General features: G+C 37.4%; 1 protein-coding gene across 2 annotated transcripts in view; it reads left to right on the forward strand.

Moving 5' to 3' along the window:
• ZNF407 (zinc finger protein 407) overlaps positions 1-24,147 on the forward strand; it is a 350,620-nt gene that overhangs the window by 118,161 nt on the left and 208,312 nt on the right. For both annotated transcript variants that reach the window (XM_076330088.1, XM_076330089.1), the window contains exon 4: positions 16,946-17,020. In XM_076330088.1, coding sequence (XP_076186203.1) covers positions 16,946-17,020 — 75 coding nt within the window. The remainder of the gene's footprint in view (positions 1-16,945; positions 17,021-24,147) is intronic.

The following is a 24,147-nucleotide window of genomic DNA, read 5'->3' on the forward strand; positions in this document are numbered from 1 at the left end:
GTCTTTTTAGCATAAGTGATGGTAAATTCTGAATGAGTTGTCAGTATTGTTAAGATTTGTGAAGCTCTCTAATAGGTATTCAAGAAGGTAGCTTCAATGCCAGGTAGTATCTGTATTCTGAAATGTTATGAAAGGGTTTTTCATACTTCTGTTTGTACTTGGCACTGTTCAGTTTCGATTTGTAAATTGTGTATAAATTATTGGTTTTAATTTTGAATGACTATATCAAAACGGTTGAAGGATCCTTATTTGGAGTGATTGTACTTTTGCTATTGAATTAAGATAAAGGCTTGCAGTTGGTGGGTCTGCCACCCCCCACAAACAAAAAAACAACAAAAAAAAGAAAATCCAGAATTTTTTTACTCTGGACAAGGAGATAGAACTCTGGTTATGTCTGCAGGCTTTCTCGGCGGTATCCCTAGTCAGAATGCATTAGATGTGTTTGTACCTACTCATATTTCCAAGTGGAATTTCCTAGATGGATGTACAGGAGTCTAAAGCATAATGAGGTCTAAATTAAAGAGAGAACAGGATGCTCTCAGCACCCCATTGAACCTGGTCTGCTATGAGAAGTGAGAATTTCCTTCAGATAACGTGTAAAAACAGTGTTTGTAGGAGAGTATTTAGCCAGGGATATTGTAGTCGGATGCTAATTCCTTCCACATCTGTTGCCTTTTAACATCTCCTAGAGGTACTTGCGGTATTGGAGTCCTTCCCATGAACAGCTCCTTCTAGTATTGTGTAAGCAGACAGGGTCAGGTAATTAACACAAAAAAGGCTACTTTAGATCTAGTTACACAAAATCTCTCCTTGTGAACCTAAGTATGTTGACATTATCAGAAGACACATGTCCATTTTGTATTGCAGGAATGTGCAAGTTCAAAGAGGCAGAAAAGTATGATAAGAAAATCTGGCATGAACAACCAGATTCCACTGATGCGTGAACACAAACACACACCAGCTCACAGATACACAAATATTCCAAGGCAAAAATAAAATAGCTTCTTGGCAGATCTTATTCACACTTAATTGGCTAATTGCCCAACCTGACACTGGCACTGGCAGCATTACAGAGATAATATTTTTTAAAGGGTGAACAATTCCTCAGCAGCGTCTCCAATATCCTTTATATGAATATCTTTTTCTTTAACAGCAGGCATAGAAGTTTAGCCATTTTTTAAGATCGACATGTATTTCTGTTCAGTACAAGGAAAAATATGTACATCGAAAGCTTCTTTGTGTGCTTGGAGTAAGTACAGAAGACAGAATATTTATGTTAAGCCAAATAATTTCATATGCCTATTCCTATTTTTGTAGGATCCATTTTCAAAACTTGTGTGTAGTAGATGAGAAAAGAGGTTTGGGGACTTTCCAACATGACTATTCTGTATCGTGGAGATTTAAATAGAAAATGTAAGGTGTTTCCCTTTTCATCGTTACTGTTGGAATGCAGTAGCATGACCAGCTGGTGATGGGTTAAGGGATCAGCTTATAGAAATTTATCGTTCAGGGGGCTGAATGGCTCAGGGGATTAGTAATTGAATACAAATCCTGTCACCTCCAGACTGTCTGTTCACATGCAGCTCATCTTGATACTAACCACAAGTTGTTACTGTCTGATGATTTTCTGATAGCTTCTCTTTTAAAAGTTTGGTTTTTCTTATTTCAATAAAAGTCACCATCAGAAATGGCACTGATGTTTGTTGTCACACTGGAAAAAAATCACAATTGAAAGGGCACGGAAAATGAACTTTAGATAATAGCGACTAAAATTAAAATTGGTGGAAAACAGAGGGATATTAAGAATTACAGACCAGTGAACTGTAAGTGCTGGGTAAATTGAAGTTATATTTTAGAATACAACTCTAAAACACAGTCATAATGCCAAGGCAACACAGTGTTGCAAAGGAAGAATATTTCCAAATATTTATACATGCATGCAGGCGGCTACTTGTAAGGCAGTGAGCAAATATAGCTAGCCTGGATAGCCAGGCATCCTTTAACAAATTCCTTTATAGAAGGAGAATAAATACCTAGCTAATTGTGGCTTTAGAGCTTTGTTATGGGTTAGAGATTGATAAAAGAGAAACTTTTTTAGATGGATTAAGTGTGTCATATCACAAAGCATGCAATAGGCATACTACAGCTGATGCACTACTGTTTTTAAAAAAAAAAAAGAAAAAAAAAGGAAAAAAATCTCTCAGACATTGTTATTTAATTACCAGCACCATTATGAGATTGTTCTACTGAAACCATTGATTGTTCCACTGAGGCAGTTTGTCCACTTCATAATGTCTTACCCCGTACTGATCTGCTGCATCTTTGTTATTTTATTTTTAAGGGTACGAAATGAGTCCTACAATTATGCGTTTGACAGATACGTCATCTAGTCAAAAGAAGAGAATTCCTTTTTCTTCTAAAAGCAATTTTCTCTTCCGTTGTTGGACTCTTCAAAGGCTGTGATCAATATGTCACTGTGCTTCACAAGAAGTTCTCTTGTTGAACTCGTTGTGCAGAAGACAATTGCTGGTTGAAATTGTATTGGTAGAGAAATTGGTGTCATTTATATTTAACGGGATTGTTCATACATTTTAGGCCCTCATTACGTGAGGTTCTGTGTGTCCTCCAGTGTCCTCTTGAATACTTTTCAGGACTGTATGGGAGGTGCTCAGCTTTTAGCAGAACGGAAACCTTTGCCGAATCATTATTTTTTTCTGGCTCTTCAGCTGCAGTTTAGGTCACACTTAAAAAATGCTAATAAAGAAGGGCTTGCGTAAGTAAATTCTCAGAAATGTAGAATAACGTCTGTGCTCAGCAACATTTTTAAGGTTCCACCTGTCGTAGGGGTCTTATGTGAAGCGCAGGGTGTCCACAGCACTGTCCCTCTTCAGGAGGAGCTAAATTGCACCATACCACATCAGAGGTGTTCAACTCTTGCTAGGTCAGTGGTCTCAATAGTATTATTTCAAAAACTCTATTTATGAGAAATTTAAAAACGTTTCAATAAAATAAAAAAAAAACCAGTTTCTTTTTGGAGGATCCTGGGAGCTGTTATTTATTGGAAATCGTACTGTCTGTACAAAAAAGACAGTTGCTTTTTATTTTTAGGTGGAATTTTTAAATGAAACTAAATGAAGTTTAATGGCTTATAACATTGCATGAATTTGTCAAAACTGATCAGCTGGATTGCTACACAATGAATACTGAAAATGTTCTGGTTTTTAGGCTTATAATAGCCTACAGCCATTCAAAAGTCAAAATGTTATTTGATGATTTCAGAATGTTAATGAAATTATTATTAATAGCACATATATTAATCTTAATGATATATGTAAATATGGGCAAATGTAAAGCTCTGTTGACACCAAAAAGATTATTCTACTGCTGAAAGTAAACCTGGGGTTAAATTTCAGTGATCGAGCATAAAACAGTTTGCTCTAAATGCGTCAATAAAAAAAATTATGATGAAGTTTAAAAATGTATACAGGCTCAGGAGATTTGGAGTGTTTGTTAGTACAAAAAGACTTTGAAAAGGAATGGATGATTATATTTGCTTTTAAATTAGCAGAAAATAGTAACAGACTGCTCCGATTAAGTAAAAAGATGTAAAAAGCTTTGCTTCGTTGTTATCTTGATTTGATATATTACCATATGTAAGAAACGTGTAAGCGTGTCGGGGGGGTGTAGGGGAGGGTAGTTGCATATATCATTCTCCACTGTGGATTCATTTGGGTAATAATTTGATTTGACTGGCTTGATTTTTGTTTCTGTGCTTTTTGTTCTTTAAGTTAAAACGGTCCTTCTCTTCTAAAATGCATGTAATTATTGTTTGGGTTTTTTTCCTATTTGGTGGTGTTAATCAAGCCGTAATATGGTTTTCATGGTTGCTTTCTTTAATGTCAGGATATTTTTTTAGGAAGGCAGCAGGTTTATGTCTAGGGAATGTAGAAATTTCTTGTCTGTAGTTATATGTAGTAAACAGCATGATACTTTTATTTTAATATCTATCTTTGAAAAGCTAAATTTTGCTAGTAGGATATGAGCTCTATATTGCAATGTGAAAAAGAGAGAGTGAACTTTATTATGTAGGAGAATTTCATGGCATTTTACCTGTTGAGGGCCCTGTAGAGCCAGAAGTATAGTACAGTGGCTTGACTAAGTGACAGGCAGTAGCAGCCGTGGTGTCACTGTGTATTATCACCTCATGCTAGCTGGAAGCACTCCCTGAAGCCGATCTAGGTTGTATAGTCCTAGATGAGGTCTTCATGGGTGCTGACCATAAAAAGTTCATCAAAGTAATGAGGCGAGGCGAGAGCTTGGCGCTCATGGGCAGAGCTCAGCACCAAGGAGTGTGAACCGGCTCCAGCTGTGACAATAAAACAGCAGGTGGCTGCTGTCATTAGGGGTGGCAGATGAGGCAGGGGACTAACATTCAGCCCACAAAACTCTCATTTGTTAGCCATCGCCACTGTACCATGCAAAATAGCTTCCATCTCAGTCAATTTTACTTTGCAAAATATTACACAGTCACCATAAGAAAATTAGAGCCTTGGGTTTACAGGTTCCTTGGATTTTATTATCAGAAAACTCTGCACTGTCAGGTTATGTGGAAAATTGGACTTTTTTCTCCCCTGAACAGTTTGAGGATCTTTACAGTAATTTTATAATAGGGCATTTCCACCCAGGCATGTGTTTATTGGTTAATATTTTGGACTATTTTGTTTGTAACTCTTTATAAAATCAAGTCCATCAATCCGTTCAGCTATGTGTTGCACATAGCCTTGCCTACTATTCAGTAGTATAAAAGTTGCACGCTGATCAGACTATTTCTGTCTCCAGGTCTGTCCAGATACAGACATTTTGTGTCATAGATCATGGGTTTAGGGGTTCTGCTAATCTGAGAAATTGTAAAGAAACGTAACAGCCCTTTGGTTTTTTTGTTTGCTTATTCCTGTTTATAACAAATGAGAATGCATTTTGTATGTATTTAATCTTTGCAGAGAATAACTTAAACTGCCTAAAATTTGAGGCCTTTCTTGGCTGAAAACCATCCCAGAACGACTTAGGCCTCCGACAGCAAAAGTGCAGTGAGTCCTGTGGCACGTGGGTCTTGCGAGTCAAACAGTGGGGAGCTGCGTTTGGTCCAAAGCGAGAACCGTTTTACTTGCATCGCATTACAAAGCTAAGCAGAGAGTTGTGTGTCGGTGGTTACATGCTCTGTTCCATAGCTGCGAGCGACCTCCGGGAAATACGGTGTTTTCAGGTGGTCATTTGGACATGTAAGTGTTTTGTGTACCCATGCCTCAGTTGTGAACATATTTATTAAATTTCAGTGCTCTAACAGGAATACATTCCTGAAAATCAAAATATGATGCAATACTGCATAAAATGGAGGAGTACCGTGTGTGTTGGTACCTGTGTCGCCTTTGCTGTCAGGTTCCCCTCTTACCAAAAATGGACCTGTGGGATCCCATCATTTCATGCTAGCGCTTGAGATAAGGCTTTATGGGGATGTGGTTGCAATGATAGCAAGGTTCAGAAAAGGAAAAGCCCTGTAATTGAAGCTTCATTTCAGAAAGATGTTGAGACTGAAAGTAATTTTTCTTTTAAAGAGACATGGTTTATGTCTCTTTGTAGGACCAGGTTGTCACTTTGTATATAAAATAAGAAGTCCTGTAATTTATTCAGTTAGTAATGTACGTCAGAAACTTGGTTGGCAAGCTCAGAAAAAGCTGACTTCCTTTTCTGGCATCTTTTCAGGTAATTTATCAATTTTCCTTTCTTTTTTACATAACATGCTATAAGCTTTTGTTTGCAACAAAACTGATTTCTCCTTCACTTATTTGTTCATACGTACACTCAATATGTGTATGTAAGTATATCTAGGTCCTCGAGATCAAAGGTGTTTTTTTCTTAATTCCATTGGACACCTATAAAGTTCCCATCCCTCTCATGCTTGATTTGTGGCCAGAAATGGTCAGTTAATCTCAGCTGCTGGCTGGGATTGGAATATTCTTTGCCAGAGAACATTTTCTGCTGTGTCACAGATATCATCTTGATGACTGTACTGATTCGTCTGATGGTTCCTTTGGTTTTCCCAGACTGATAACAGTCTTCATACCTAGTGCATGCAACATCCATACTGGACTGCAAGAATGGCTTTTTTTTGTGCAAAACATCCTTCTAAATTCGGTGGGGTTTTTTATTGTCTTTATTGCTTCAATAACAATTGTATCTCCGGTGAGTACTCTATTAATCCCTGCAGTCCTGGCTTTGGACTTCTGTGTCTGAAGTGAGTCCTGCTGGACATCAGTGGCAAACCTAAGAAACACCAGACTTTGCACTTGGCAGCTTTAGCGACTAGTAATTCTCCTGCTAAGTCTGTGGTTGAAGTGATGAGAGGTGTTACCGTTTGCTCATGGGACAAGTGGAGTAACGCCACTGTTAGCACCTGAAATTCTCATTTGGATAGACTTCCATGCTGCTCTTAATATCATCTGCACACTCTACATTCAGTGCCATAATTTGAGAGAGTTTTGTAGGTTTGCAGTACTTGTGGAGTGCATAAGAGTCTTTCTGGTCTGCATATCATGGTTTCCTCTAACAGTCCCTGTTACTTTCTTCAGCCAATCTCCTCCCCTTTCAGTGGTAGGAGGAGGAAGTTGTTGCAACTCTCAACTTTTGGGGAGAGTTGGGGATGGCTGTGATGGGAATATCTGGAGAGATTGAGATGCCAGTTGAGATTGAAAACTCCCAAGCTTTTATTTATGCTGAACTACTAATGATGATGTCTTTTAACAATGAAAAATCAAACATTAATCAAACAAACTAGCCAAGTGATAGGCATACAATATGCTTGGTCTAATGCCACAGTGTTTGGTGGTTCTTAGTCTCTGAGGTAGCAATAGCCAGGCTTGAGAGCCCTTGGACAAGGAAAGCCAGAACCAAGGTAGGTGTCCTCTTTTTTCCCTGTGCTCCAAACATGTTTATGGGTATACAAGTACCAGATGCGTTTTTTGTAGATTGAAAGCAATCTGAGCCAAAGGATTACCTTGTTTTTTCCTAGGCTGGAAGCAGCCTGTTGTGATTTGACCAGACTGTTGTTAAAGGTTCATCCATGTGGACGGTACGTCTGATGGTTACAGATTAGGTCCTGCTGTCATAGTCTTACTATTTTTATGCAGTTGCAGCTACTTTGGCAAACAGATATTCTGAAGTATTTTGCTTTCTACCTTAAGTCAAACAGTCTTGTGGAAAGCCTGGATGTAAGACAAAAAGGATACGTTTTACAGCTGAATTAAAGTCTCAGGAATAAACAAATCAATCAGCACTTGCTTTTCTATGTCAAGCAAAGACCTAGGGCAAGATTCTCACTACTCTCACAGATCAAACAGACTGCAGCATCTTAGCTCCAGCCACCAGCTATCACCAGCAGCGTTTTCAAATTGTGGGTAAACTGTCAATAAAAATTGTGTATGCCTTCTGATTGTGTATGACTTCTGAGTAGTTCAGTCATCAGATAGTGACCAATTTATTCATCTCATTCCTTTCTTTGTACCTCGCAACTTTGCAAAAGACCACAGGCACTATAGCTGCTGGATTGACTTGAGTTATATATGGTAGCACTGCTACTGCAGGCCCTATATGTTTTCTAGCCCACAATCAACTATCTTTAGATTTGTTTTGATTTCCTTTAAAGAGTAGATTCTTTTGATGAGGAGGATTTAACTCTCAAGATAGCTTCTCCTGTAGAAGCTCTGCATGAACCTGGTAACTCAGTCTGCAGTGCAATTTCTGAGCAGTTAGGAAGAAGCTACAATGTCAAAAGTGACTTTTTGTTCAGGAAGAACAAAAGATTAAAATTAAGTATATTTGTTTGGCTCTATCCATTCTAATTTTAAGTAGAAACTGATTGAAGAAAACTCATTGAAACATCCTTATTTTGAGATAGTTTTACAGGCTGTTTCTTGCACTTTCAACATACATAGACTTTGCTCCTTAGAATTGCTGAGAAGCTCTGTACAAACTGTCTGCAGAAAGTCAGATATTTCAAAACTCCTTGCAGGGCACTTAGAGATGTGTTTCACCTGACTTTCCCAAAAGGTTGAATCTCCTTTGAAGAACTTCCCACTTCAAGCATTAGTCTGTTCATCCTGCTGTCTCTTTCCAGATGCAAGATGATGATATATGGAACTGATGCCTACTACATCAAATTCTATATCTGAAGTCCTGAGCTTGCTAGGAAATGGAGTGGATCACAAGTAGGGAGACAGACCCGTGTCTGAAGAAAGGGAGGGAATGGAAAAGGGAGAGACCAGAGTTATGGGAATGTTGGATGTACGTATTGTGAGAAAAGAGAGGACATAAGCAATTTCTCGGTGGCAAGGTTGGTAGGTGCTCTTCTGGATGAGGATGCTTACAGTTGTAAACCTTCATTTACATTTAAAGCATTCCTGCAGCCTCATTTAGCATAACAGGTATGTTCTCTGGTGGTGTCCTGTTTCTGGATGTTGGCGGTAATCTCTTAGATGCAAGGCGCTCCCAACACTGAGCCTAAGGTTGCATTTCAGAATTTAGGCAAAGAGGTTCTGTGTTGTGGTAGACAGAGAGGTTGATAGCTGCGTGACAGAAAGCGCATTGTGATTCTGTCTTTTTTTTTTTCCTTTTTTTTTTTTAGTACTTTGTGCAGCTGTTAGATTACCGAACACCTGTTAGAGGTGACAGTTACAGATGTTTGATAACCAATGAAAATTAATAGAACATGTGATTCTTTTAGTTTGGAAGTGATTTGGTAAGGTGTGTTTAGAAATGTAATTACATACTGCTGCTGTCTACCATTATCACTTAACATTCATTAACTCCTCTGAATATTGAAACAAACATTTCTTGGTACTAATTTTTTCATATATTTGTAAGGTGATTTCCTGACAGAGTGAACACCTTCTGACTTCAAAGTTTTTGCCACTGTTCAGCTATTTTTAGTCTGCTCATTAAGCAAACAAAGTAAGTAGAGAGCCATTTGTTTATCAGTTTAGCAATACACTGTATAATAAACAATCTCCTATTTATTTCTTTTTTTTACTAGCCTTTTTTTTTTTTTAACTCCATGACAGAATTGTGGATATTTAGATGGAAAGTAGGTCAATTCATATTCAGTAGGAAAAATCAGGTTTAAAACAAAAATGAAGTATTTTATTACATTTTATTTTGTTTGAAAAGAATACGCAGCAGCATATTGTTGAAGTAGATTGTTAATTTTATTATAATGGTGCATGAACAACTTCAGTTTCATTTCTAAGCATAGGTGTTTGGGGAGAATTAAAAGGTATGCATTTGCTAAAGTTGATTGCATTTTGTTTGTTTTTTTGATCTGACCTGTTTCACTGGTCATTAATTTTTAGTCTATTCATAAATGATATTTTGCTGTGAATTTTAGAGCCTTCCTAATTCCTGATGTTTGGAGGGCGGGGGTGGTGAGGGGATGCCACCACTTGAAACTCTCCATTGTTCATTTTAGATGAACAATAGGGTACCGTAAGGAAAGATCCACTTCTTGTTTTCAGAGAAATTTTCTACTTTAAGCTGACTACTATTTCCCTTGGTTTGCATGCTGTTATGGCTTGAAATAGCAGACGTGACCTTCTGGTGGTGTTTTATTATGGTATTATGAAAGGGATAATGCTTTGGGCCCTGTTCTGTCACTTTTTATGCTTGCACATCTGAAAGTGTATTGGCAGTATTTTATATGGTCCAAATTATATTTCTTATGTATAATATCATGCTGCATCATTTGCTGAAATATTTGTCCATGCACTAGTGTTTAGTTATGCCATCCAACCTATATGCTTTGAGCCACATGGTAAGATTCTTTTGAAGTAACTAAGTCCCATTTTCAGCAGAGAGTTATGCACTAAAGAGTGTGATGGCTTTCTCCCTCGTTTAAGGAGGCAAAGTGTCTGGTCTCTGGAAACTGTTGTCAGTTTGGATGGCACGATCTCTCTAAGCTGACTTGAGTGGAACAGTAGAGGATGTTTTCTGTTTTATTTAGTTTTCTCTTCCTCTGTACCCAGGTCTCTTCTGCCAGAATACGTAAAAGGAGGTAATTGTGCCCATTCCTACTCCTTTATGGCCATGTGGCTAATAATTCTTTCACATCTTGAGGGATGCCGATTGGTGGCAGAAAGCAACAAGAATGTGTTGAGGGATTTCTCTCTCTTCTGGGTGATAGATGCAGGAATATGCAGGAACAACACAGTTGATTGATTGATAGTGTGCAACTCATCCATAATGATCTGTCTGATATAGCAGTAAATTATTCTTGAGATTTATGCAGGTCATTGAACAGCACATTGACAATCCTGTTGTCTGTCATCCTGTTCAAACCAAGTCAGAAACAGTAGCTGCTGTGATACTCAAGTGTACCTTGGGTGCAAGCTGCGTACAGGTGTTCCACTAATGTAAGTTGTTGTCTTCTCCCTTCATTTTTTTTTCGTTGGGTACCTCGGCTTCATTGCTAGCTCATTCCAAGTAACAGTAGAAATGAGATGAGGTATTTTTAGAAGAGAAGGTTGTAGTCTGTTACACTGAGGATCGCATATTGACGTAAAATTAATTTTTTGAAATGTTGGGTTTTGAACTTCAGCAACAAAACATCTCCATGGCAAAGGTGAAAAGTTAATAAATAATTGAGAAACATACCTGATTGTTGCATGGAAAATTGTAAAAAAACCCCACCTTCAAACTTAAGGCAAAAAGGATAATAATTCTCAGAAATTTAAAACTTATGTTAGTCTTCAGGTTCCATGAATTATCATGATACTCTTGCCATGTTACTCTGGTTCTTGTCTTGTTATTGATGGCGAAGTTGTCCTCATTTGCCTCTTTCAGTTTCTCTTGTCAAGAGAAAAAGTTTGCATTTTCCAGTCTGCCAAGTTGCTTGCACTTGAAGATGAGGAGGAAGGAGCTACATATGCCAAGTGTATGTGTTTTACTTTCCAGTTTAATTAAGAGTGTTGGTGAGGGTGGAGCATAAAATAGCCATGTCCTTCTTTAACACATGGGGTCAGCAGGGAGTGTAAGGCAGTGGGTCACAGTGCTCTCAGCATTGCAGACTGGGTGATTACGCATGACTTGTTAACCTTCTGAAATGTTATTGATTTTTTTTTTTTTTTTTTTTAAACTTGAGAAGAATAACCATAACTGTTAGCTGGAAGTAATGAGACCTGCTTCATTTGGCTGCTAAATGAGTCAGCAGAAAACCCCAGCTTTCCTATGCAGGGTTCTAGGACTTGACGTCCTGTCACAAAGGGCATGAAGTTTTTCAGGTATTTGGATGTTTTCCACACTAGACTTCGCCCTGCCAGATATTTACTTGAACCTGACATCTTGTCACAAAGGGCACGAAGCCTTTCAGACTACGAGATATCTTCCACACCAGACTCTGCCCTGCCAGTTACTTTCTTTTAAATTGAGTCCCTTGCGCGCAGTCATGCGAGAGAGTTATCAGCGCCCCAGTCTGGACCCTTCAGAATCAGCAAACATCCACGAATGATGGACTTGAAGAAATTCCCAGGAATTTAGACTTTTGATGCATGGAAAAAATGATTACTTGTTCATAGAAAACCATTGCTTTCTGGGCAGTTCTGCGTTTTCCTCTACACTCTTGTTCCTGAAGCTGACCTGCTGAATACAAAATCCTGACAGACAGATGAGATTTGGGTAGCAACTTTTTATATAATTTTGAGAATTAAAAAACTTAAAGTTTTTTAAGTTCGCATAGACTGTTTGTGTACTATTTGACTAAGTGCTGATGTGACTATATGAAGTTCTACTTTTATGTGTGCAAATCTAAATGCGTGCAAAAATCTGTAATTACATGTACAAATTTTATTGAACATTCCGAAATATATGAGGGTCATGATATTCCTTGAGAAACTGCACTATTTCTTTCTTTTTCTAATTGATACAACTGTTGGCATGACTCCATATGAACCACTCATTCAACTACAAACAATTAGGGTTTGCAGCGTATTTCAAAACACGGTAAAGAACAAGAGCACTTCATTCAGGTAATAAGAACCATCGAGTCCATGTTGTTATTTACTTGCCCGAACGTAGTGTCCCTCTTCTTGGCATGATCCATGCAGCTTGCCTTGGTTTTCTGGTTTCTTGCCTCAGGTGAAGATACAGGGATAGAAATTCAAGCAAAGATCATGGAAAACAAAAACTGATGCAGACAGGATAATATATTATTTCCTCATATTCTGTGATGGTGAATAAAAGTTTGAAAGATCCTTTTTCTTATTATTCCTTGAAGCTGTCAGATCTCCCAGGCGATTTATCGAAAATGGTAAACCATTCTATCCCTTCTGAGTGCCTGAAACCTATGATAAAACCAAGTACCAAATACTAACAATTTAAAAATAACAGCATTCTATTCTGCTTTTTTCGGTTTTGTTTGTGGGTGTGGTTTGGGTTTTTTTTGTTTGTTTGTTTTTTTAAAAAAAGGCTTTCAAGGAGCTTTTTTAAAATATCCTGTGTACTTGGGGCCTGCACATGTCATGCAGTAGCTTACCTGTATTCTCAGGGTTAAATTCATGTATAAAGAGCTTCTGAACAGTTTAAAGGAGATGTAAAGGATATTGAGAATATGAATAAAGGGTAGATGTTCATTGTTATTCTCCTAGACTTTTCTGCCGTCATTGAACATTGTTGTCTGTAAGATAAATTCTCCAAGAGCAGTTGAGAGAGCAATGTACCCACTGAGAAGTGATTTAAAATGGCTCTTCAACTGCTAGATACCTTGTTTGTAGAGTCCCACAAAAATAAATTCTTGTCCTGGTCCTCCTCAGCAGTTATGTGCAGTTACAAGATGACTGGTCTGTTGACATGGCTTCAAGAGACTTTCTGGTAGAGGTAAGATGTAGCTCCTTCCTTGGAACTAGGCCAAGGCTGAGCACTTGGTAAACACTCAGGAAATAGTAGATTTCATGACTTTATGGTCCAGAATGCTCGTTTTGGTTTGTGTGCATTTGGTTTTTTAACTTGGCTTTTCATTAACACAGCGATGTACATATTAGAAAGAAAAAAGCTATTATAGATTCAAAACATAATAAAACCTAGAATCTTTTGCCCTCTCAAAACAAGATACTTCACAGAGCACAATTCTCTCCCTGCAGAGAAAATGAGAGAACAGACAATACATGACAGATTGTTCATATTCCTTGAGTACTGCGATGATAAACATTGTACATGCCAAAGAACTTGTATTACACTAGACTAAAAAGTAGAGGTAAAGATTGTCCAATACGTTTCTTTATTCCCAGAATTAGAAGTCCCTTTGTTTCTTTTGTACATTAAAATATGATTGTATAACTAAAGACAAGTCTGCAGAGGCTCCTAAATCAGTTACAGACGTTCTATTTGAAGACTGCCATGGAATATGAGTGGACACGTTCCTACAAAGCCACAACTTTTCTAAACTGAAAACAGAATATTCTGCAAACTTATTTTGGGAAAGGTGCTCATATAATTATGATTGAAAGTTATTTTTATTTATAGTTTATGTGCAAAAAATTGTCCATAGGGAGTGTGGATGCTATTCTAAAGCTCTGTGTCATTTTTCAACTTGTCTTTAATTTATCCTGAAGTTTGAACATAGAGTGTATATGACGGAGGATATTGCTAGTTTGGAGCCAGAGTAGTTGAAAATCACCAAAAAAGTTACACCAGCAGAATGCCACAGCAAGCAAATGAAATGCTACCCACCCACCTTTTTCCACTGCAAGAGGAGGCTTCTAGGAGCAGTCTTCCTAGCGAATGGAGGGAACTCCCAGTGACCGTGACATGGATGTATAGACTAGACTAGACATTTCTGCCTTACAAGAGCTGACTCTCAGGAGAGCAGCTGGGCTGTGACTTCTTGTCTTCGTGAGGGTTGGGGATGAGTATGTCCATATCAGAGTTTGTAAAACTGGTTCCAGGCTTCTAGTCTGGCCTGGTTTGCATGTATTAGAAACGGTAGAGTATGGCAATTATGGGTTTTTCTTACTCCCTTTTGATGTGTTTCTGAAACCAGTTAATTTCTAGCATTTGAGCATTTCTATTTCTGCTAGAATTAAAAAATAAGAAATGAGAAATTCAGCAAAGCCTGAATTGGTGCTTACTGCAGCTGACAGAAAGATTCTCTTTGATTTGAAGATGTATTAGGGCAACCTATCTTGAAAGCGTTCACTCTTTGAGTCCTTACTGGTGCCAGCCAGACTTCCCTTAAGATTCATTTGAAACGACCAAGGCTAAGTCATGTCTATCTATTCAGTTCTGGCAGTATCTTAGAAATAACTGATTTATGTCAGCAGAGGTAAGTTGTTGGCATAGATAAAACCAATATTTTTTGACTACTAAAACAGTAATTGCGTAGAAACCCAGAGTTAACACTTTTTGTGTTTGTTTTGTAAAGCCAGCAAACACCACTTCCACCTCTCTTAAAATCACCTGCAGTATTTGATAATCATACACAAATAGTTCCTGCACCTGTCATTTTTTTTTCCAGGTTGTCCTCAAACTCAGCATCCAAACCAAGATGTGTAGACTCTGCCTCAGTTCTAAAGAAAAAAAATCTTTTGTTTCAATAAGGGCTGTCTCTGGTAGTATTTTTTTTGTCTTGTTCTCAATTTCTTATGAAAATATCAACTTAGCTTTTATTTTTAAGACCTGATTCTGTAAGGTGGGGAACTGTTCCTGAGCTATGCTGAGCACTCCAGGCTTGCACGGAGGCATTCTGCACTCCTCAAGTCTTAAGTCTTCAAGCCTTACATTAAAAGCTTAAAATGTTAGTAGGCGCCGAGACGCTTACTGAGTCAGTCTTCATTTTATTTGTGCTGTGTAACAGCAGCAAAATGGTTACTCAGAACCTAGATACAACAGAGAGGAGGCAGCTAATGTGAGATTAATTGCTTCACATTATTAACAAGGCCTTTGTCTTTGATTTTGCGGAAAGGCACGTCTGTGTGTACCCCCTGCAGTTGTGTGGTATAAGAAATGTTCAGCTTTTGTTTGGAAGCTTCAAGTACACAGGCTCAGAAGGAAAAAAAAAACCCAACTTCCCTACAAATACTGTGTAGCTGGTTGGGATCTTTATATTCCCTGTAAATAGCAAAGTATACCTTTACAACTTCGATTGCACATTGCCCTTTCACAGTAATATCTTTGGTTTTATTTTTCTTTTAGAGAAGGGCTAGAATGGAGGTTTGTAACAGGAAATACAAGTGTTACTAAATTAAAATCTCTTTGGTACCTTTCACGGCTGTGTGGAAATGTTTAGTATTTCTGCCGAAAAGCAAGGGCAGTATGTTTTGAATGCCTTGTGCTGTTATTAGAACACATTTTTTTATTTTTTTACAATTATTTTCCCTATGTACAGTAATTCTGATGACACTTGCATAGTAATGATGGTAACAGTGTGATAGATTATTCACAGTTGTAATGATTATGGTGCCATACTTCTAAATTGTATAAGGAAAAGTATTTAAGAATTTTTTTTAATGGCTTTTTGTAAAAAAAAAAAAAAAATAAGGAAATGGCTGTCCTTTAAATAAGACAGAATTATATTCTTACACCTTAAGGGATGCACAAGAGAGATTCTCTGTAATAATGTGAAAGTGCCCAAAGTAGATCAGACATGGAGAAGCTACATTAACATATTTGTAAAGGAAAAGTACTGTCTCTTGGCTTTTGTGGCTCTTATACCCCATAGTGCTAGTGTTTTACAGTCCTTCCATTGTCCATTACTGCAAACATGTCCAGATGAATTCAGCGTTTAATGTTAAAAATCTTATAACATGCCAGTTTGATTTGTAGCCCTTCATATCATGGAATGCTAATTAAAATCATATTTTTGCATATGTCATGCCTTTCATGTACATATGCAAATAGAGTCTATTGCCTTTCAGCTATTAGTAATTAACTTTATGAAGGACAGCTGTAATACATAATTAACAAAAATGTTTGCAAGCCCTTTTCACACTGAAAGTTGCAGCAGTAAAATTTTTGCTTATCGAGAGAACCATTTTAGTTTGAAGCTTCAGTGTGATATCTAAATTGTTTGAAGCAGTCACATGACATAATTAAATTGATGTTATGGTCTTATCAGCGGAAGAATGGTACTCGATAGGCTCCTATCTGTTTCATTATGTCTGTCACCAAAATAAAAGTAAATTATCTGTGTTGTGTTTGGTAGAAACATAATGCCAGGTAGTATATATTTTGCTGTTGATGCTTTGAACAATGTCTTGCCAGTTTGAACAATATTCCTCTCAAAGTGTATTCATGAACATGCGCTTCACCTTTTCCATCCTTTTTTTCACAAAGCTATAAAATAACTAAGGCTATTAATTTGTTTCCATGTATATCTCTTTAAATAATTAATACAATGAAGTTTGACCAGACATAAGCAGTGATTAAAGCATCTCATCTTGCTGTATTTTTGTGTTACTCATTCAAAACAACGGAACTACTTGTATGAAGAAGGGTTGCAGGATGGGCCCATTAGGCTTAAATAAATTCAAAGGTGTAACTAAAACTCTATTAGTTTATAACATGAGAAAATGTTAGGTAAAATAGACTATATTATCAGTATATCGTATAAGATGTTCTAATTTGCAAAGGGAAGCAGAAACAGGTTTTCCATTCTTTGATCAGCAATGTATGGTTGTGATTACTTATTTGTAAGAAAAATAGCCAAATGACTGCAATCTGAAGAAAACCTGTCGTTACAGAATGGACTCCCAGATTTAAATCGTAGTCTAGCAGGGGTTTTTAAAAGTCCACCTTTAATGAAATATGTTCAAGTGCATGCTCAAAACAGAAAAATACTGTATTTAAAAACAAAACCAAAAAAGTATTAATAAAAAAACCAATCTTCCTGGCTTTTCTGTTTGTTTGGTAGGGTGGCGTTTGTGATGAAGAAGCATTTGAATACTCATTTACTGGGCAAGCATGGAGTTGGCACACCCAAAGAAAGGTAAACTACTTTAAAATTCTTCCTCATTTTACCTTGTATAATATGTGGAGACCTTATCTAGAATACTTAGCTTATCCAGAATGAAGTCACCTGGACTTTTAGTTCAACTCCAACTACAGAGGGAGCTAACATGCTTAAGTGCTCTGCCAGCATGGTGCTTATGACATGTCTGTGGGTGTCAATAGAAAAATTGCTGTAGAAAGCAATTCTACGTAAAAGGTCTAGGATTTGCACCTTTTTGGGTGTTTTTTTTGACAGGTGATATTATTTTCTCAAAATTTCCATAGTTGTAACTGTCCCTCCAAGTACAAAATCAAATCTTATTCTTTTTTTTTTTTTCTCCTTGCTGGCCTTGATGCTCATAGCTTTATAAAATGACTTTCTGACATTTATGTTAATCACTGAGGTCAAAGCCACAGAGGAATCAAAAGGGAAGTTTCCTCAGTGTTCTTGGGCAGGAACAGAGATCTGGTGTCTTGACTATTTTTAAAACTAATTAATTTATTTTTTCCAATCTGTGTACAGTTACTTATTTTCAAACTCTTTTTGCGAGCAGGTTATTTTTTCTTGGTTTAAAATGTAACTGTGTGTTACAAACTAAATAGCATTGTGTTTGCAAATGAACAGATTTTGCCTCGGATTTATTAGGCGCATTGTGGCATAGCTATTGTTATTTCATTGAATTTTTGGGGCAACTAAAAACTGGATGGTTTTTGGATTGCCAAAAGGTCGCATATTCTCTTTTGGTCTGGGTAGATGGAGGTATCCTACCTGCAGGGTTCACTGCTGGATACTTGATACTGTTCCAAGTATTACTGCCTTGTAACTCATTCTTTCAGTGTACGCTTTCATAAATAAAGAGTATTTTCTGGTTTTGATATGAAAGAAGAGGAAAATAAATGATAGGTAGCAGTTGTAGGAGAACACTGCAAAACTCTTTCTGGGTCATGTTGAAGATGCTGGAAATGGTAGTCCATTAGACCCTTTCCTCACAAGTTTGTCACACTTAAATCACTGAGTGACCCAAGAGTAGAATTTTAAATTAACACACCATACACACCTTATGTTTGACTAAGCACGTATTTAAGTGGTGCTTATATTTTTAATGAGATTTCCTCTACAAAGTGCTTAACCAGAATTTCCCTAACACATGGTTATTTAAAGAGTTCTGAGATATTCTGTTTCATCTAAAATATAGAATGATGCATCGAAACAACAATTACAGTTTCATCAAAGCAGATATCATATTAAAGTTTATGCTGGTTATCTTTTGTCGTAGCGCAACAATTATAAAAAATGTTTTGCTCTGGTGGCTTATTTTGTAACTGGAAGCATTCAATACCAATATGTTCTTTTACAAGGGGGTACTTACTGTATAATCATCATAAATACAACATAGAGATAACTTGCGTTACCCTAGTGAATATGTGCGCAATAAAGGATACATACAATAGATTTCCAAATATAGTATCTTAGCCTGAGAGGCATATTTTTAGCGATCATCGTCTTGAAATGAATTCCTAAACAAGCAGGATGCTATAATCTAAATCGGTTGTTGCTGGCTTTTGTTTGCGTGTTTCTTCTGAAAGCCTTCTGGCTGTTTCCATTTTCCCCATTTCTTCCCGTATTCCTCAAAGGCTTTCTGGCTGTCCCTCCAGCACGGAGCGAGGAGGAGGAGGAGGAGGGGCGGGGGGGGTGTCCCTCCCCTGCCACCCCTCCCAAGGTGGCAGGTTCACAGCCCTTGCAGCCCTGGCTGCCCACGGAACAGAGAAGCCATCTCAGGCCTGCAACCTCCCTGCCCCATCTGATAGCGCAGGCTGTTGCAGCTTTACCCCCAGGCCAGCATAAACAAGTGATATTTGAGTGACTTCATGCTCTCTTCTTTTGAAAATTCTTCATCCATCTTTTGAATATTTCTTACCTACAATACCTTTTTAGCTGGCACTTCAGCTTAATGCAGAGCAGCATCATACAGTAGTGGCAGAGCTACAACAACAATATAACTTTCTAGTAGCAGTCCCTCACTGGTGGTGGATGTTTAAGCCACGTGATCTGGTGCAGTAAATACCAAACCACCATTGCTTTCCTTTCCACCTTTCCCTTCCTATTATGAGAGAGTTTGATGCCATTTAATGGCTTTAGGAACCAAAGAAATCCTTCTTCGGCATGTTAAACCATCACTTTGGGTATAAACATATTATAAATTAAGTTACGTAGTTTTCTTACCTATTTAAAACATTAATGCCTTGATTATAATTTTGCAAGCTTGCTATTTTTTAATTTCTCTAGGACAATATAATCAGTTTATTCTTTATGTTTTGAATTTGATTCTGCCCTCTGATACATTGCATATTATAGCAAATACTAATAGAAGCTAGCTAAATAGGCTGTGACAATTAAATTAATAATGCATTTTATTTGCAAGTGTTTAGTCTTCATGGTTTGACTGATATATGCAAAGATGGTAATTTATTAAAAGTAAATTCATGTAATTGTACTGCAGAATTTGATGGACCAAAAAAAGTTGTCAGCATGACTATCATCAAAAACAGAAAATTGAAATAAGTTCAAAAGGGTGCTTGAAAAAAATAGTTATAACCCATACACCCTGAGAAATCGGTGCCGTTTTAACAAACTTCTCAGAAAGGAATTTCTGGTGACAAACATTGAGACAGTTCTGAGAGGGAGAGAAAAAAATACATCTACAATTTAGTAAGCAGTACTGAACTAGTGTGCCTTGCTCTTTCTAGCTTTCCATAACCCGTAACTATTGCTTTTTTTCTATGCACAAAAGGGAAGAGTTATGGAGGCTGTGGAAGTGTTTGCATGTGCAGATATAGAAAACAAGTATAATTCATAAGAAGGTTGCTGCTAAAACATCTTTTGAGTTTTTTCTTTTTTTTTTTTGGAAGACAAAATTGATTTAAGGGGGAAATACTGTGCAGTTGAAAATCACAGAAGTTTAAAAAAATAGCCTTGTAGTAAAATGTCTGCACATCTCGGCCACAAAAAACCCTACTGCCTAGTCCATTATGATCATTACCATTTAATAGCTAACTCAAAAGTGGAATGTTTTAACACAAAAATTCCTCTAAGGTATTTTTTCCTGTTATTGGAACTGTGATACTGATTTATTGTCAACTTGAATGTGTCTCAAAACTGGCATGTTATCTGCTAAGTCCAAGGCCAGTACATATTTGGTACTTCAGTGTCAGTAATCTTCATGGGACCTATAACTGTATCTTATTGGCGGGATAAATCTTTGGCTACACCTTTATTGTGTCTAGGAGACAATGTGGTTGAGGACAAGGTGAATGCATCAGTATTAATGGTGCCAAGTTCTAATTTCTGTTACATCATTACGTTACTTAGGTGTAAATTGTGGCAAAACACAGAACAAATGGAGATGTTCCACTATTGAGTATAAGATATATACATACACACACATAAAAATATGCGCAAGAAAATAAACATAAAATCACTAAGTCATTCATCAGTGAGACTGAGTTTTGCCACTATTAAGCACAACTCTGGATTTAGAAATTTTTCATATGAAAAATACATTTAACTATTCTTTAGAGTTTTTTTTCAGGACACCATTAGTACTATACAGTATGCATTTTATAGTATATAAGACTTTGTTAACTAGAATTCTGATACATCTGTTTAAACTATTTTTTTTTTTATGTTTACCACAGAAAGGGCTTTACTGACGGTTGTTTAATTACCTCATCTTCCTTAGGAATTTTAAATGATGAGTTGCCTCTGAACTAACTTTTTGCATATGAGTAATCTTATTGAGTCAAATCGGATCATTCATATATATAAAGTTACTTGGAGCACACTTGCTGGACTGGAATCTGTGTTACAAAACACTTTCTGTAAATGTCATTAATAATATGTTTGGTTTTTGTAAGGTTGTTCTGGCATTTTTTCGTAAGGTTCTGGTGTTTTTTCGTGTGCTTTAAAAATGGATCAATGTTCCAGTGCTAGTAACATTATATGAAGATCATATGATTTTCAAATGACCTTAATTGATTGGAAAAGCTGTGTAACGATTTCAACTTAAGAGCAACAGCTATAACCAAATACCTATTACTATGTAATAGCAGCCTAAATATATTTGAGATGCTTTTTCAAATAATGTTGGAAGATAGTGTACTTCAAAAATGTGTGTATTTTTTACACAATTGCTTTGAAGTAAAAAGAGGAATTTCCTAGGTGCCTGTTGTTCAGTGTGCTTGCATAAGCCCATGTGAATTTTGGAATATCAAGTGCTACTAACATGTTGTATGTATACGGTAAAATGTACAAGACTGCATGGTATGTCATTGGAAGGCATTGTTGAGGTCTGAAAGAAAAGTAGCCAGGAAAAATGAATGGGGGTTTGATGTTCTGTGTACTCTTTAGAAAATAGTTTTGTAATAAATTGCATTGTCCTGGTATTTCCATTTTGAATGTAAAACCAGAAGTGAATGAAGTCCTTCAGTCCAACCCTGTTCTATTTAATTGAACTGTTAATCCTTCTTTTGAAACATTTTTCTCTGAGTAGAGAAATTTCTGATAGTACCTATTTGGTATGCCTGTTTTGTACAATATTACCCCATACCTGCAAAGTAAAAAGATCCAGTTGATGAAGCAGCACATTTTGGGAAAACGAGTGGCAAAAGTCAGAGTGATGTGTCATACATACATATAAGTACGCAATCATCTTGTAATAACTTACTCATGTTCTGAAAGAAGTAGTTCTCTAAATGACTGTCTCACTGAAAGATTTCCAGTTAAGAGGCGTTGGTAGTACATACGGATACACAGAGGAGAGGCTACCTGTAACCACTGGAGGGTAATGTGCTGGGTCCGGCCATCAAGCCTTGTCATCACCTTTTACTGTTTCTTGCAAATAATTTTGAGCTTTTCAACTGAAACCTAACATTACTAGTTTAACTGGATGGGAATAAAAAACTTACTTAATTGATTGTTTCCTGCATTTGGCTTAAAAAAGATCTTGGAGAGTTACAGAATCATTCTTTGGAATAGCCCTAAGGAAGGAAATGTAGCTTTTCCTTGAAGTATTTACTAGTCAGAAGCTTGTGACCAGAGGAGGGAAGTGGAGAGGACTCAGCGTTTTAGCATTGGTTAGGAGCTACAGTTTTACCCAAGATTTATGTTAAGCTTTCAGTATTTTGGAGGCTTACTTGACCTTCGAAAGCAGTATTTTCCTGTGGAGTTCAGCTCTTGGCTGGTGCTATACTGTTTCAGAGTGTGAGCGTAGGTACAGGCTCCGCAGTCGCTTGCTGCCTGAGTGCTCTTCTCTGTGGCTGACTCAAGGAATGCCAGGAAGCCATTAGGGTTACCTGATCTTCCTCAGGTACAGAAGTAGATGATGTGCGGAAAATTCACAGCTAGCTTTCCTCTTGGCTTGTTGTCTGTACACACATCATATGCGTTTGCTTTGCTACAAAGAAAAGAAATGAGTAGGCAGCCATTTATACTTTTGAAGACTGTTTTCACGAAGACAAGTGCTAAGTTCAGCAACTTACCAGAAAGAAAAATAACAACTGAAGGACTGTAAAAGAATGAAGTTATTTTACTACTACTCATTATTTGTTCTTCCTATCAAATCCTGGCAATCTTATAGTTTAGTTCAGAAGGAGGGGCAATCTGAAGTAAGTTTATTTTAGTTGTCAGGTATAATGTGAGATGTTTTGGAAATTTCTGTAGTTAGCAACAGTCTTTCTGTTGGGAAGGCTTAGCTGCTATGGGTAGAGGATAGAGGGAGTGCCTAATGGGACGCACGCTGCCCACAGTGAGCGCCTCTGTGCTAATTTTAAGCGTCGTAACAAGATATAAATTATGATCTCATTGTATTCATAAACAACCAAGTACTGTCTAGAGCCTAGGTTATTACTTTCATGAGCAAGTGTACGCTAACATTGTCTGTGGATCTGTGGAAGACAGTATGGGTAGTTGCTGAAAGCTGTAGGTTTTTTTCACAACAGTCTGTTTCCAAGGAAAACACCGTTCGTAGTTGCATGCCATCAGCCAAAAAGTAGTCAGCCGCAAACTGATCCTCCTCTGTTGCAGTCAGCTGAAAGTAAGTTGTTCCAGTCATATGTCCCAGCTTGCTTCTTCCACTGTGTAGGTCAACCGTGCAGGCCGAGAGGGTAAGGATTAGGATGGCAATATATCTCTAAATCCCTTTTTACCTACGCAGGATTGGAAGTGAGAGACCTGCCCAGGCAGTTATGCAGAGTATGTTACACTACTTTGAATTTGTACAGTGTTGTACTTCGTGACATTTATGGATGTAAAATGTTCCATGTCACAGGTGGTATCATGACTCTTAGCTTTGATCACTCTATAAAATACAACACAATTATTTATTGAGTACATTGTAAAGGAAATGGAAACATAATCTCTTGACTGTGCTGCAGTGAAATATTTTCCACATATTCTGAGGAATCACACGGAGTATTTTGTAGACTTTGGAAGTGCAAGCAGAAATGCTGTGGCAAATGCTGTGTATGACTGATGGTAGAAGCTCAGCTTCTAGTTTTAAACCACACACTTCACAATACTTTCATCAAGTTATAATGCCATCAGGACTATTTTTTTGCAGCCAAAGCAGTTTTGTAATCTATTACGTAAGAATGTTGGTTTGTCCAGGTTTACTTAAGTTTCATCACCTCAAGGTGGAAACATAGTGGAGAAACATGTTCTGGAGTTGAACAATACCATGAACGCAATTCTAAAATCACCCCCACAGTGCTATAATGTTTAAAAAAAAAAAAAGTTGACTGAGACTTAAGTGCTAAGAACGTGGAGGTCTTGTTGTATTAGAAAGACAATCTTCTGCATCATGAGCCCTCACAGCGTGCTCTGCACTGCTCTCTGATGGGTGTCATAAGACAGCCCAGGTTGGAAGAGACCTCGAAAGATCATCTGGTCCAACCTTTCATGGGAAGGGGAACCTAGAGGAGATTATCTAGCACCCTGTCCAATCGCATCTTGAAAATCTCCAGTGGTGGAGACTCTACCACATCCCGGGGGAGGTTGTTCCAGTGAATGGTTGTTCTTACTGTAAAAAATTTTCTTATGTTGAGATGAAACCTCTCCCAGTGCAACTT

Source organism: Aptenodytes patagonicus, chromosome 2 (genome assembly GCF_965638725.1).
Source record: "Aptenodytes patagonicus chromosome 2, bAptPat1.pri.cur, whole genome shotgun sequence".
NCBI lineage: Eukaryota > Metazoa > Chordata > Aves > Sphenisciformes > Spheniscidae > Aptenodytes > Aptenodytes patagonicus.